The 13,971-nt window shown below is 35.8% G+C and overlaps 1 protein-coding gene across 2 annotated transcripts in view; it reads left to right on the plus strand.

The window, feature by feature from the left end:
• Positions 1-13,971, plus strand: part of PDZRN3 (PDZ domain containing ring finger 3) — a 253,222-nt gene that overhangs the window by 165,170 nt on the left and 74,081 nt on the right. Inside the window, exon 1 of one of the 2 annotated variants that reach the window (XM_081934748.1) lies at positions 13,647-13,763. The exons of the other annotated variant lie outside the window; for it this stretch is intronic. Coding sequence (XP_081790874.1) covers positions 13,695-13,763 — 69 coding nt within the window. The 5' untranslated portion in view covers positions 13,647-13,694. Of the gene's footprint in view, positions 1-13,646; positions 13,764-13,971 lie in introns of those variants that run through there. 2 annotated transcript variants of the gene reach the window in all.

The following is a 13,971-nucleotide window of genomic DNA, read 5'->3' on the forward strand; positions in this document are numbered from 1 at the left end:
TCTTAAAAATTCATACCAAGTTCAATTAACTGCTCTTGCCCTAGTACATGCTATACAGTGGTTACAATGCATGGACAGATCATATGTACCAGAGTAAAATAGTACGACTTTAAACAAAAATTATTAAGTTTGTCTAAAAGTGGTATTTCTTTTCAATAGATTTTATGGAGCAGGTAAATTGCCAGCTTATTGACTAAAGCAGTGACCTCCACCAAGTGGATTCTAGTGACTTTAAGAATTTGTTTTGAATATGAGAACTGCAGGCGGTCATTTAAAAATCTATAGTGTTGGCAGCCAAGCTTTCTTCATTTTCAGCTACTTAATTTAAAGCAGTTCAGAAGAACACATATATCTGTGTATTATATTACTCATAAATCTCTTGGTAGATCTCAGTTTTGTCCATTTTGCTCTACTTCAGCATGAGACTTTTGTGAGTCCTTGATGATATGTGCTCCTTAATTTTTGGTGGATATAGTCTTGAATTATAAAATAGTGTGGACCAGAAAAAAAAAGAAATATGTGCTTTGCATAGATAATCAACTGGAATACTTTTCTTTATCAACGTGTAGGTTGTCTTAGTCACTGACGTAATTATCCCCCAAAAGAGCTGCTATGATTACACACACACACACTTCTTTAAAAAATGTAAACACAAGCAGATGGAAAAGAAATAGTATTGAGGGAATGTCTTTTGTTTTTCCTCTTTACTATTCACATTTGTTATTCATTCAGTCCATTCCTTGATAAAATTGTGAGCAAGCACAATTTTATGCTTAGAGTTACACTTTTTCTTTGTTCAGTCATTATTCTATCTATCCCATAATTTGTGTTCTCAGAAGACATCTGAAATCCAAATATTCATCTACTTGATAGGTCCATCATCTTTCTAGGATATTCATTTCTACAATGCACATGATTGTTCTGCTTATACAAATATTGTCTCCTCTTTTAGTAAGCATTTTTGTGTTAATGTATTTAAATAAAAAGTAGAAAACTATTTTTCATGCATTACAATAGATTAGATCAGGGGTGTCAAACTGGTGGCTCGTGGGCCAATGTATCATGTGCAGGCCACGCCCACCCCAGCTCCACAAAGAGGAAAAATGTCACAATACGTCACATGATGGAAACATGATGCCACGAGTTTGACACATGTGGATTAGATAATCATAATGTAACTTCATCCAGTTTTGCCTCTTCCTTTAGGAGGGAAATTTTTAGTGATAATAATCTCCCTCTTTAGTTTTCTAGATCATAGAGTTCAGGGGTGTCAAACTCTATTTCATTGAGGGCTGCATCAGGGTTGTGTTTGACCTGGCTAAGTGGGTGGGCTGGAGTGGGCATGGCCAGCTTGATGACATGCCAGGGGCATCTGTGATGGCCCAAGCACTCTGCCAGTGAAAACAGGTTCCTGAGCTCTGTTTTCAGTTGCAACAGCCTCCTGCCGCTTCTGCCAATGAAAACGGAGCTTGTAAACTCAGGGGAGCATACACGCATCACCCTCCCAAGCTCCATTTTCACTGGCAGAGGCATCACGGGCCAGTTCTTTGCTGTTTCTAGGGTGGCCTCGCAGGCCAGATCTAAGCAACCGGTGGGCCATTTCGGCTGCCAGGCCTTGAGTTTGACACCCCGATATAGATCTATAGATTCTACAGATCTTGTAGATCTATATCTTGTAGACCTGTACTCTAGACATTCTTTAGATCAGGAGATAGTGCTCCAGATGTTGCTGAAATGTAACTTCTGGCATCTTTCACCATTGATCAGGTTAGCTGAGATTGCTAGTAGTTCTAGTTCAGCCATGTATGGAGGGCTAATCGTTATCTTATTCTGGGCATTCGTTGCTGACTCTTGTTACTTATTTTGCTGAAATGTGTGTCTGCCATTAATATTTTGAAAACTTTAAATGGTCACGGAATGAAAAGTTATGGGGTTGATGTCCAAACCACCTGGAGGGACCAAGTTGTAGTTTCTGATCCAGGTCTTGCAAGTTAATACAACAAAAGATTAATTTAATATCAAAGAATCTTATATTTAGGGATATTCTCAAAACAGTATACCTATTATAATTACTGTTGAAATCCTAGCATTTCAGAAAATATTTGGAAAAAGAGTGGAAAAACATTCAAAATAGGAAAAAAAGCTGTTTGTTGGCAAGCAATCAGATCTGTAAAGCCCAATTGTTCTTTTATTTAAAAGTCATTTTCTGCATTAAATAAGTGTTGAATTACTTTCTGTTGAAGTGCACAACACAAAGTTTAAAACTAAAATCATGGAGTGGGTTAGTTTAATTTAGCCACGAGGGCTCAGCTGGTGACTGAAGATTTCAGTAATTCAGGCAGTTTGGTATAGTGCTTAGAGCACCAGGCTAGGCACAGAGAGACTGGGGCGAGTCAGTCTCTGATAGCCCTAGGAAAAAGACAGCAATGGTGAACCATTTCTGAAATCTTGCCAAGAAAACTGCAGGGACCTGTCCAGGCAGTTGCCAACACTGATTTGAAGGTGCACCACTGGATTATGTGATCACTGCTTTGGGCTTTCATATCTTTAGCTTTCTGTGAAAGATGCCCACAAAAGCATTTCCAAGCAAGGGATTAATTAACACTGACATTTATATCTGTGTGTTTGAAAACAAGCCATTAGTAACTTTAAATTGTTTAAGAACAGCAACAATAGAGCCAATACCCTAGCTGTGTTATTAGTTGATCTTATTGATGTCAGAAAATGAGGGGTAAGTACTGGGGGAAAAAAAACCAGCAGTCTCCAATGTGAGGAGATAATTGTATTATTGATCTTTAAGGATTATTGTTCTTGTGGGATTGGGAATTTTGTAACAACTGCCTTGGCTCACAATCAATGAGCTAGAACAAATTCCTCTCAGCCCCCTCATGGCGGAGCTTCATTAAATACATGTTTACCTCTTGTATGAAATAAAAAATGGAATAACTGGTGCTTCGTGTATCTTTTCCTAATTTAGGAAAATAATCCTTAGGGAAAAAAATAATAGTGTGGCAAGAAGACAGTAATAAGTATGGGTTGTTTTGTGAGGTGTGCCTTTTTAAATAGGCCCTTCCTCATAATCATTCAGAAATTAGTATGTACCCCTGGAGATCACCTTTTTCTCTCCTGGTAAGTAGTTTGTGCAGTTCGGGTGGCCTTTGCTCATTTCCCCATGAATGGTAATGGTGACCACCTCGGGCCACGCAAAGCAATCTTTTAAAAAAGAAAATGTTTAACTAGAACCACTGGGACTAGAACCACTGCTCCCTGTGTCATAATGTGAATATCAATAAGACACAAGTCCATTGAGCTCCCTGCTTGATTTGACAGATAAAGGATCACTTAGTTAATTAGAAGATGACATAGTGCGTTTGTGCCCCTTAGTTATACCTTGCCTTCTGCCTCCTCCTTTTGTTTTCCCTATGTCTTTCTTTTTTGACAAGCTAAATGACATCATTACTGGTGGTTTCACTTGTTAAGCACACCAGAAACGGAGAATATTTTTAGCAGTAATGATATCCAGTTTCCCATCAGATTTATCTTTCCTTCAGAGACAGAAAGGAAAACACCAAGTTAGATGTGTCAAAACTTTGATAAAATGTAGTAGTCACTAGCCTTCATCTGTATACTTTAAAAGAGATTATTAAACACAGATTGGGAAGCTGCTTCTTCAAACAAGCCTACACATTGAAGGCTCACTTTTGATATACGTCTTTAAGACCCCAGCCTTAAACCTCATATCTCTTTTTCTTGTTGTCCCCCAGTTGGGTTATGATTTAAAGAGTTATTGCATATCACACATGAATGAGCGTCCCGCTTTATAAGCCATATGGAACATTAACTGCACTGTATAACATGCATAATGCTCAAGTCCATTTTAGAATCAGCGTTTGAGCAAAGAGATGTGTATTATATAACATCAAACTCGATTCATAATTTAATGCTGGTAAGAGAACAGGAAGTCCACAAACTCTTCTGATGAAGATATTCCCTCCTTATACTTTTATTTTAATATTTATGAAAGTCCTATCCTAAAAGACAGAAAAATTGCTAAAAAGGTTTTGTAAAAATCTTGTCGGGGAAGGAGCAAGTGTATTTATTTATTAATTGATGGATCTTTTTACTTTGTGGATACATCCATGGATGTATGTAAAATGATTAAAATAATGTGCTCAACATCAAAAGCTCTAAGATCACATATTCAGTGGGGCTGCATACTTTTCAAAAATAATTTGGAAGAAGTGCTTTGGACCACTTATGAGTACATATCACCTCACTGCTATTAATTAAAATATAAGACTGCAAAATATATATGCACTTGCTTTAAAAAACCTACTCATTAAAGTTAATGTGCTTCTTCAAGCAGTGACACCTTTTATTTCGAACTCACAGAGAAGGCTTATAAGTATCCACTTTAATAAAAAAAAAACCAGACACTGTACATGTACAATACCAAAACCACTTTTTTCAAATCATATTTGAAGTGTGCAAATCCCTAACATGAAATGAAAAAGAATTTAATAGTCCATTGGTTTCACAGTTCACTTAGAGTATCAAAGCCCTAAGAGAAGCAGGAGAATTCAATAGTAGAAAAGTAAGGGTAAGGATAATTACCCAAGATTTTCATCTCATTAAGACTTGGGAAATCCACATGAAAGGCTAATAAGTTGATATGGTGTAGTAATATAAACTTGAGCCACAAATATCGAATCTCACAGATAAATATAGCTGAAACAGTCTTTGTCCCTGTTCTTTCAAATGTCTCTATATCTGGATTCACTTAGTGAACCAAAACAAGATTGATTTTAAAATGATTGGCAAAATAAGTTAACAGAGTTGGAAGGGACCTTGGAAGTTTTCTAGTCCAACTCCCTACTCAAGCAGGAAGCCCTACACCACTTCAGATAAATGGTTATCCAACATCTTCTTAAAAACTTCCAGTGTTGGAGCATTCACAACTTCTGGAGGCAAGTTGTTCCACTGATTAATTGTTCTAACTGTCAGGAAATGTCTTCTTAGTTCTAGATTGCTTCTCTCCTTGATTAGCTTCCACCCATTGCTTCTTGTCCTGCCTTCAGCTGCTTTGGAGAATAATTTGACTCCCTCTTCTTTGTGGCAATCCCTTAGATATTGGAACACTGCTATCATGTCACCCCAGCCCTTCTTTTCATTAAACTAAACCACGGATGTCAAACTCGCTGTGTCACATTGCCTATGAGTGATGCATCCTGCCCGGGGGCCGCTGGTTTGACACCCCTAAACTAGGCATACCCAATTCCTGCAACTGTTCTTCATACCTTTTAGCCTTCAGTCTTCTAATAATCATTGTTGTTCTTACAACAAAGGAAAGCAATCTTTCCCATCCTTAGATGCTCTCTAAATTTGTGAATCTCAGTTCCTAGAATTCCCAACCAGTATGAATTCTTACTGATCATTTAGAAATTGAAATCTATGCATCTGCACGCTGCTCAGCTGGGGGAAATCAGTGCTAAGCCTCTCGAGATATGCTTTATATGATTTGCATAACATAGCCAAAATCCAACAAAGACTATTAGAGCTTAATATGATATTTGAATTCATTCTCTCCATATGGAGTTTTTCAAATATTTGAAAATTAGTGATTTACAAGCTACTATATTTTGAAGCAAAATGATTTATATTTACTTATATTCCATTTTTATGCATTTGTATTTTTATGCCTTTTATTATTATTATTTTTACAAATAACTAAAGGTGGCAAACATACCCACAACATACCTTCTTCCTCTATTTTCTCCACAACAGCAACCCTGTGAGGTGAGAGAGAGGGTAATTGGTCCAAAGTCACCCAGATGACTTTCATGGACGTTTGCTGATTAGGACTAAATGACAAAGCTTCTGTATATTTCAACACTCTTCTGTTGAAATATACAAAATCTCAATTATTGGTTTTCCCTTCTTGTTTATTATGATATAAGTAATGATCTTTCCATAAAAATGTTCTGAAAATAATATGAGACAGCTGTAATATAATGTGTTTCTTTGAAAAAGTAGGATTTTATAGTTTTATTTAAAAAGTTAAAGGGAGGTTGGGCAGGTTACTTGCTTCTGTGGTGTCAACATAAAAGGGATGTTTCCAACACATGTTTCCAAATGGTAATTCTTATAATTACAATTGATTTATAATATTCCAGAGATAAGATAAGAATATTTGATTGATTCTTTGTAATATAATAATATAATATAATATAATAATATAATATAATAATAATATAATAATAATATAATAATATAATATAATATAATATAATATAATATAATATAATATAATATAATATAATATAATATAATATAATAATATTATAATATAATATAATATAATTAATATAATATAATATAATATAATAATAGCACCTGAGTGTTGCGGTATCTCAAGGGCTGCCACAGAGAAGAGGGAATCACACTATTCTCCAAAGCACCTGAGGGTAGGATAAGAAGCCACGGGTAAAAACTAATCAAGGAGAGAAGCAACTTAGAACTGAGGAGAAATTTCCTGATAGTTAGAACAATTAATCAATGGAACAATTTGCCTCCAGAAGTTGTGAATGCTCCAACACTGAAAGTCTTTAAGAAGATGTTGGATAACCATTTGTCTGAAGTGGTATAGGGTTTCCTGCCTAAGCAGGGGGTTGGACTAGAAGACCTTCAAGGTCCCTTCCAACTCTGTTATTCTATTCTATAACTAATTATCTTATAGAAATGAAAAGCTGATCTAACCTTGGAAGCTCTGAATGAGATACAGAAAATGAAGGGCCCACCAGAGATCCTGAAGGATACTATCTTGTCCACTCTGACCTAGGCTATTATATTGATATCATAGAACTGTCCATTTTTATTTGCCTGGCTTTCATGAAGATGTAACAGCTTCTTCCGGGCATTTCTTAACATGCTAAAATTGGCTCCCAGGTTGACCATTAACAGTTTGTTAATTTAAAATAAATACATGTGTAAATAAATCTAACAATCATTTCCAAGTTGCCCACTCAGAAATTGGCAAAACCTTACATTATTGTGGCATTTTGTGGGTGTTCAGCTGTGTAGTATACAGTACTAAATTGTGGATAACATCTTCGTAATCATGGGAAGACCAAAACAGCCAAGGCTTGGTCCTGAGATGGAAATAACATGGATCTGCTTACACATGGCAGTTGTAATTCCTGAATTGTAACAAAATAGCTGCAGGAACTCATTGCACTCATTTAGTCACTGTCAATGACAACTGTAAACATGAAACTCTTCCTTGATTTTAATTGTGCATATTTATATTGAGTAATAACAGGTCAAAGGAGGCTGGCTTTCCTACAGGCAATGCTTTTAAACCATTCAGGAGATAAAAGTCCTGGTGGAGACCATGTGCTTGGTGTAACTGTGGTTTGAAAGGCATCACTTCAGAACTATAGTTACAATAAAAAGCTTGACCTCTGCTGAAATATTTGAGGACAGGTAAGATGCTGTAGGAAGTGGAGACGCCAGCCCTCCGTTTCTGAGCCTCAGACTGATTGGATTCAAGTCAGCTTTTATCACAATCTTTCTTGACTCAAAAGAGTTTTGACTGTCGAACATGAAGCTCACTCAATTTCCCATTCATTTGCTAGCCAGAGACTTGGGTTCAAAATAAATGCTTCCGGACAAATTCTTCATTTATGGTTATTTTAAATAGATTTGGAGAGTGTGCAGGGAGTCTCAACCATCATATTTGCTACACAAGTTGAAATGAGATTTCAGAGCCCATATGTTGAAGAAAGTATATTGGGTAAATACTAAAAGTAAAGGAAATCTTTTCACTTAAGAAGAACACAATCAAGATTGCTCTTCTTTGTGGTTTCACTTAAAACTGAATTCATTCCAATAGAGGGCAGTAGTGTCGCACTAGACAATAATGAGACATTACCTTGAAGGAATAATGTTTTACACACACACACACACACACACATTCACTTTTAGATAAATTAATTCCTTCAGGTAGAAAAATAATTAACTAATAGAGTTAATTCAGAATAAAACAATATTCCTACATCTATACAGAATAAGAAGAATTTGTCAGGTAGTCTGTATTTTAAATATCCTTTTGAAAAAGAGAGATATTGTAGCTCTGCATGAAGGTAATAAATGTCTGGAACGGGGGATATTATTCTTGAAGATCCCCATAATCCAAAAACAAACTTGCGGGTTTTGAATATTCATTTTTAATGCATTTCAAATATTTATTTGCTAAATCTGTTTGCCAAAAGTATCCTGTCTTTGATTTTTGCTAGATTCTAATCCCGTAAACTACTTAAATCTGATTGCACTGTGACTAACTCAAACACATGGTTTTGAGTATTCCTGTCCAGCATATCAAAGAGGATAAAATTGAACAAAAACTGCTGTTATTTACTTACATAGCATGTGTCAAATCCAGAAGGTTTCAGAAGTATTGTAGTTCTTATAAGAACAAATCTGTCACTTTCTTTTTTTAAAAAAATCCACTTACTGTGAATATCGCAACAAATTTTTTTTTTTACAAATCTTCCATTTAATTAATGAACAGTAGAGCTGTGCAATGTTAAAAAGTGAATCAGTGGAGATATTTTGGAATATGAACATAAGTGCAAGAGAAACTTTAATTTCTTTCAGCCTTTTGCCTGAATCTTCTGCTTTTTTAGTGAGTCATCTGTTTAAAGCAGCCATGTCTTTGTTTCAAGCTGAAATAGAAGCCTGAAAAAGGATGTAGCTGTTTTAAAGAGGTCTTATGCACCTGCTTCTTTGAATTCTGAAAAATATATTTTGTATCATTTAAAAAAGCATGTATAGCACTAAAGGTAGTGATTTTTAACTCATGCAATATCTACTTTTTTACAGTTTTATTAGTTTACAGTATAAAATACAAAAATACAAAAATGAATAGTAGGAAAACTAAGAGAGGAAAAAGGGAAAGGAGAAGTGTAGGGAAAAAAGAAGAAAAGGGAATAAAAGGCATTGAGGTCTAACTCCCTCTGGTGTTAACATCAAATCTCAACTTTTTAGTTTTACATAATAGTATAAAGTAGCCATTTCTATAACAACTAATCTATCTAATCAATAAAACCTAAAATCGAAGATTCAATTTTTTTCACCTAAAGCACAAAGTCCAAAAGCGGTTTCCAAGTAGAAAGAAAAATGCTAAAGTGGTTCAGTGGTTGGAGGATTGCTCTGGATTTCAGTCTGATATTTTCTACATTAATTGAAAATGAGATTCCGAACCTGGGATTCTATTATGAAAAGTAGACAGTTTTCTGTTTCTTATGTCTACAGGTGATGATTATGTGGTAACTATTTCAGCATTAGAAGCTGCACAGTTATGTGGAATTGTAACATAATTTTGGTTTCAAGAAGATAAAGATCTCATGCAAATTTCAGATGAAAGAATGCCATCTAAACATATTTATTTATATTTGTTTCTCCTTTCTCCTTGTAGATGGATTTATATAAAAAGTCCCTGTAGTTACTTTGCAAATTATAATAATCTGGGACAGAAAACTTTCTTTTAAATACCATTTCCCAAAGCATGGAAATTTACAATTGCATAATATTGAAAGCTTCTGGAGACTGTCTTCCATCAGTTTAAAGGGTAGAGGAGGACTGACTTTTATAGCAATCAAGAGCCTTACATGAGATCACAAATAGGCAAAGAAGATAATGTGAGTAAACAAATAAATCAACTTGATAAGGAACTAAGGACAATTTAAACTGAAAACAGTGATGAGGCTCTTGTAGTATACTTTACCAGAAGCGATCAAAAGGCCATAGAACAATTGTCCCTAGGCTGCTGCTGGTATCACACAGATTTGAGGTCTATAGAAATGACACAAAACAACATTGACATGACAGCAACAATGTGATGAGGGGACAAAAGCCAGGAAATGTAGGAACTGGAGGATAATTAAACTGATGATAGTAAAATATCAGATTGGGGCTGCAACTAGATGGCAATGAAGTACTGTAATCTTTGTACTGTCCACTAGGGCAGTTTACAGCCCAAATCTTGTAGTGGTGTAGCAACTTAAGAGGAAAATGAAAATTCTGTTCAGTATAGGAGGACCAAAATTGACATTAGATGTATCTTCATAGAATTTGCCTTTGGTATCATTTTTCTTGCATTTTGCTAGTGCTTCCAATTATTCATAAGTTTTTTTAAAAAAAACTTCCATCTTCACAAATGACTAGTCTCTAATTATAAAGAGCCAAACTCTAATGACAGTCATAAGAGTTTTATGAGCATAGGAAAGACCTGATAAATAGCCTTATTGATGGTGCAATACATCCTTCACATGGATTTATAGTTATTTCAGAGCTGATTAGGTTGCCCAATTTCTGTGGCTGATTAAAAATAATTTTGTATGGAAATGAAAAATCTAGATTAAGAAGTAAACGCTATTGCTCAAAGACATGTATTTTTTTTCTTTTTACTTTGTTTCCAAGAGTGGTCATCATCATTAAATGAACTCAGCATATATAAATGGTATGATTTATTACAAAGGAACAGCTGCTCATGTGTTCTGCCCTCTTTTCATATGAGAAATGTTCAGCATGAAAGAGAGTTAATTAGGCTATTGATACAGTTAGCCAAATGTACATTGCTCCCAACATATATGAAGCCACTTTCCTCAAACCCTCATAAGGAACATACATATTATAATGCGAGTTAATTTAAGAAGTAAAAATGTATTAAGATTAAGAGTCAGGTGCAAAAAAAAACAAACCCAAACTCTATTTATGCTTTTTCACTTGAATTACTGACTTGATTCCTAGCCATGTGGACCTTGTTTCATGAATGTTGCATAGTTGATTGAATATTTGTTAACAAGAACAAGAAGTGTCAAAGTTTCTTGACTTATTCTTCCAACTAATATTATGGAACATTTCAAAAGAACACTCTGATGTTCTAATCTGTATTTCTGAGGGGCTGCTTATATGTGATACCTAGTTTGTTTCATTTTCTTAATAATGTTGGAATAAATTGATGGTTTATTTCAGTTGCAACTGGTGCAATGTCATTCAGATCCTGGAGAGGTAGATATTGAAACTACATGGTGATGCAGCAAATGTAGAAGGTATACATGTGTACTGTGACACCAGAAAGGGAAAATTTAGCATGCAATTTCATATATCTCACTGAGCACAGCTTTGTAAGGTCACTACCTAAGAATGCAAACCTCAGTAAGTGCAGGACTAGACAAGTCTTCTCAACAACTGTCTTCTTAGCACTTTGCCCAATACTTGTTACCCTGAGTAATACTTTTCCATGCTCAGTGTTTCCAATGTTTAAAAGACAAATTTCTTCTACGAACAATTTCCTCTTTTGCATTAATAAATAGCTACTAGAGATTGTGAGGCTTCCTACCACTGCCGTAAATTATCTCAAAGCATGCAGATCACATTAATAAAAATGACAAAGTGTTCATCTTCATAGTAAAAGAAACTTGGAGAAGACATTAAGTGTACCATAACACCCAACCTCGCTATTCTATCTTTTAGTACGCAGGTGTCAAACTTGCGGCATCACATTGCCGTCAAAATGCCTTTGCGGAGCTGGGGTGGGCATGGCCTGCACGTGACACATCCACGTGCAGGCCATGCCCACCCCAGCTCCGCAAAGGCATTTTGACGGCAATGTGATGCCGCAAGTTTGGGGTGGGCATGGCCTGCACGTGACACATCCAGCCTGCGGACCGCCAGTTTGACACCCCTGTAATTTAGCATATCATCATAGTGTGTCTCTTAACCCAATAGAGACTGAGATCTGCATAGGTAGCAATCAAGATATGTCCATTGGAGCATTTCAGTTGAAAGTTGTCCTTTATATGATGCAATATATTTACAATACAGATGTTTATTTGAAAGTACATCATTGTACAACCTTAGATTATTCACATTTCATGTGGCTTTCATACTGAATATAAAATATCATTTGGTGAGCTAAGCTAGCAATCATATTTCTATAAGGAATACTGTGGGAAAATTCCACTTTAAACCCAAAAGTTTATTGCCAGTTTGGGACAGGCTTTTATCTGTTGCAATCTTGTGGTATATCTGAAAAAAAACTGGTCCTCCGTGTGTGTTAGCAAAGAAATAAACTTGCAAGTCATCCCTACATATTCAGGGGGTGAATCATCTCAGGAATAGAAGAAGTGCTTCTGGAAGAAGCTGGGTGAGCTCTAGAACCTAGCAGAGGTATAAACTAGATTCTAGTTCAGAAGTTATTTTAATGATGCCCACATTTCTCTGTGCCCATTTTATCTTCCAAACAAACCAGTGTGCTAAGTTAAGTTATAATGATAGGCCTAAAGTCATGAAGTCTAGTTCTGTAGCTATAGCATCAAACCATCTCTCTGGTTTACTTATGAATAAGAAATATATAACATATGAACCAATCCTTACTACGCTGTAACATAGGCACTGTGCTCTAATTATTTCTTGTTGGTGCTTAACCTGAGGGCAAGGATTTAGACAAAGAAAGTATGAAGTATTTATCAGATGAAGGCAGTAAATCAGTATGTCTTGATGCAACCGAATTGCCAAGTGTGTTACAAGTGAATTTCTAATTTATAGGTGGAATGCTTGAAGAGAACTTATAACAGTCACTATCCATTTTGAACACATATTGTGGGCTTTAAAGGAAGCTGCAATATCTTCTTCTGTTTTATACTGTACATACATAAATGCAGCCTAGCTATACAATATTATTTGATATTGTTATGTGCTATAACCACATTCTGATTATTATGATACCAATGGGAATTGAGGTATGATAAACTTCGCTATTATGGAATTCTCTGGTAATAATGTGCCTTAAAAACAAGTTCAGAATGTCCTCTTCCCAATTTTCACAGTTTCCAGAACAGTGTTTCTTGACCTTAGCAACTTTAAGTTGTGTGGACTTTAACTCCCAGAATTCCCCTGCATCCTGACTGGGATATTTAGGAATTGAAGCTCACACATTTTAAAGTTGCCAGTGTTGGGAAACCTTATTCCAAGGGGGTCCTCGATCTTAAATCCTTTTGTTCAACATCTGGCCTCTTCACAACAGACTTTTCTTTAGTTGCAGCTGAATTCTTTTAAATATTTGTTGCTTTCTTTAACTTCGCTGCATGGATTAATATTGCCCATAATAGTTGTGTTTCTGCAGCAGAAGTGTTTGGGATATGACTTACATTTAAAATGTACTTTTAATCTGCTTAAGTATGCTAAAAAGTATCCTTAGGGACTACAGTACAATGCAGTTGTGTTTTATTTGTAATTGCTACAAAATGGTTTACAGAATTGTTAGTGTCTTTTATTATGCCCTGCTACTGAAGTGCTTGCTTGTTAATTAGAGAAATTTCAGCTGTCATAGGCAGCAATTATAGCCTCCGTATCTTTGCCTGTTATGAATAGTCAATGAGAGCTGATTAATATGCATGAATAGCAGTATATAGTGTGTGCATTGGACTAAAGCAGGAGAGAGGGAGGGTTGTATACCGTGAGAGGGCGTGTGTTAAGGAAGAAGGCAGAGCAGTGATCAGAGCATCTCCACTCCGAGCCCGTTCAGTTTCATCTGATTACCTTGTGTGTGCCAGAGGAGTATTTGCCTGCATGCTTGGAAACAACAACTTTCTGGCTTTCACAGCAAATAAGGAAGACTCTTTTCCTGAAACATGGGATGCAGCTTGTGCTCTCTTCAGAAGCAAGAAGAACAATACAAATTACTATATGAAGTTTGCCAGGTAAATCCTGTTTTTGCTTCCAATTGCAAGGATGAGGGTACATTAAGTTATCCTGGTGATAACTGGTGGTAGTGGTTGATAGAACAGGGTGAAGGAATGAATGGGAAATTTTAATTGCATTTCCTCAGTGAGATTTCTTTCTTCACTGGAAAGGTTTGGACATCTTGTTTTGCAGTGTTCCTTCTGACAGAAGTTTAAATATTTGTTG

Source organism: Natrix helvetica (assembly GCF_964273705.1).
Source record: "Natrix helvetica genome assembly, chromosome: 1".
Lineage (NCBI taxonomy): Eukaryota > Metazoa > Chordata > Lepidosauria > Squamata > Natricidae > Natrix > Natrix helvetica.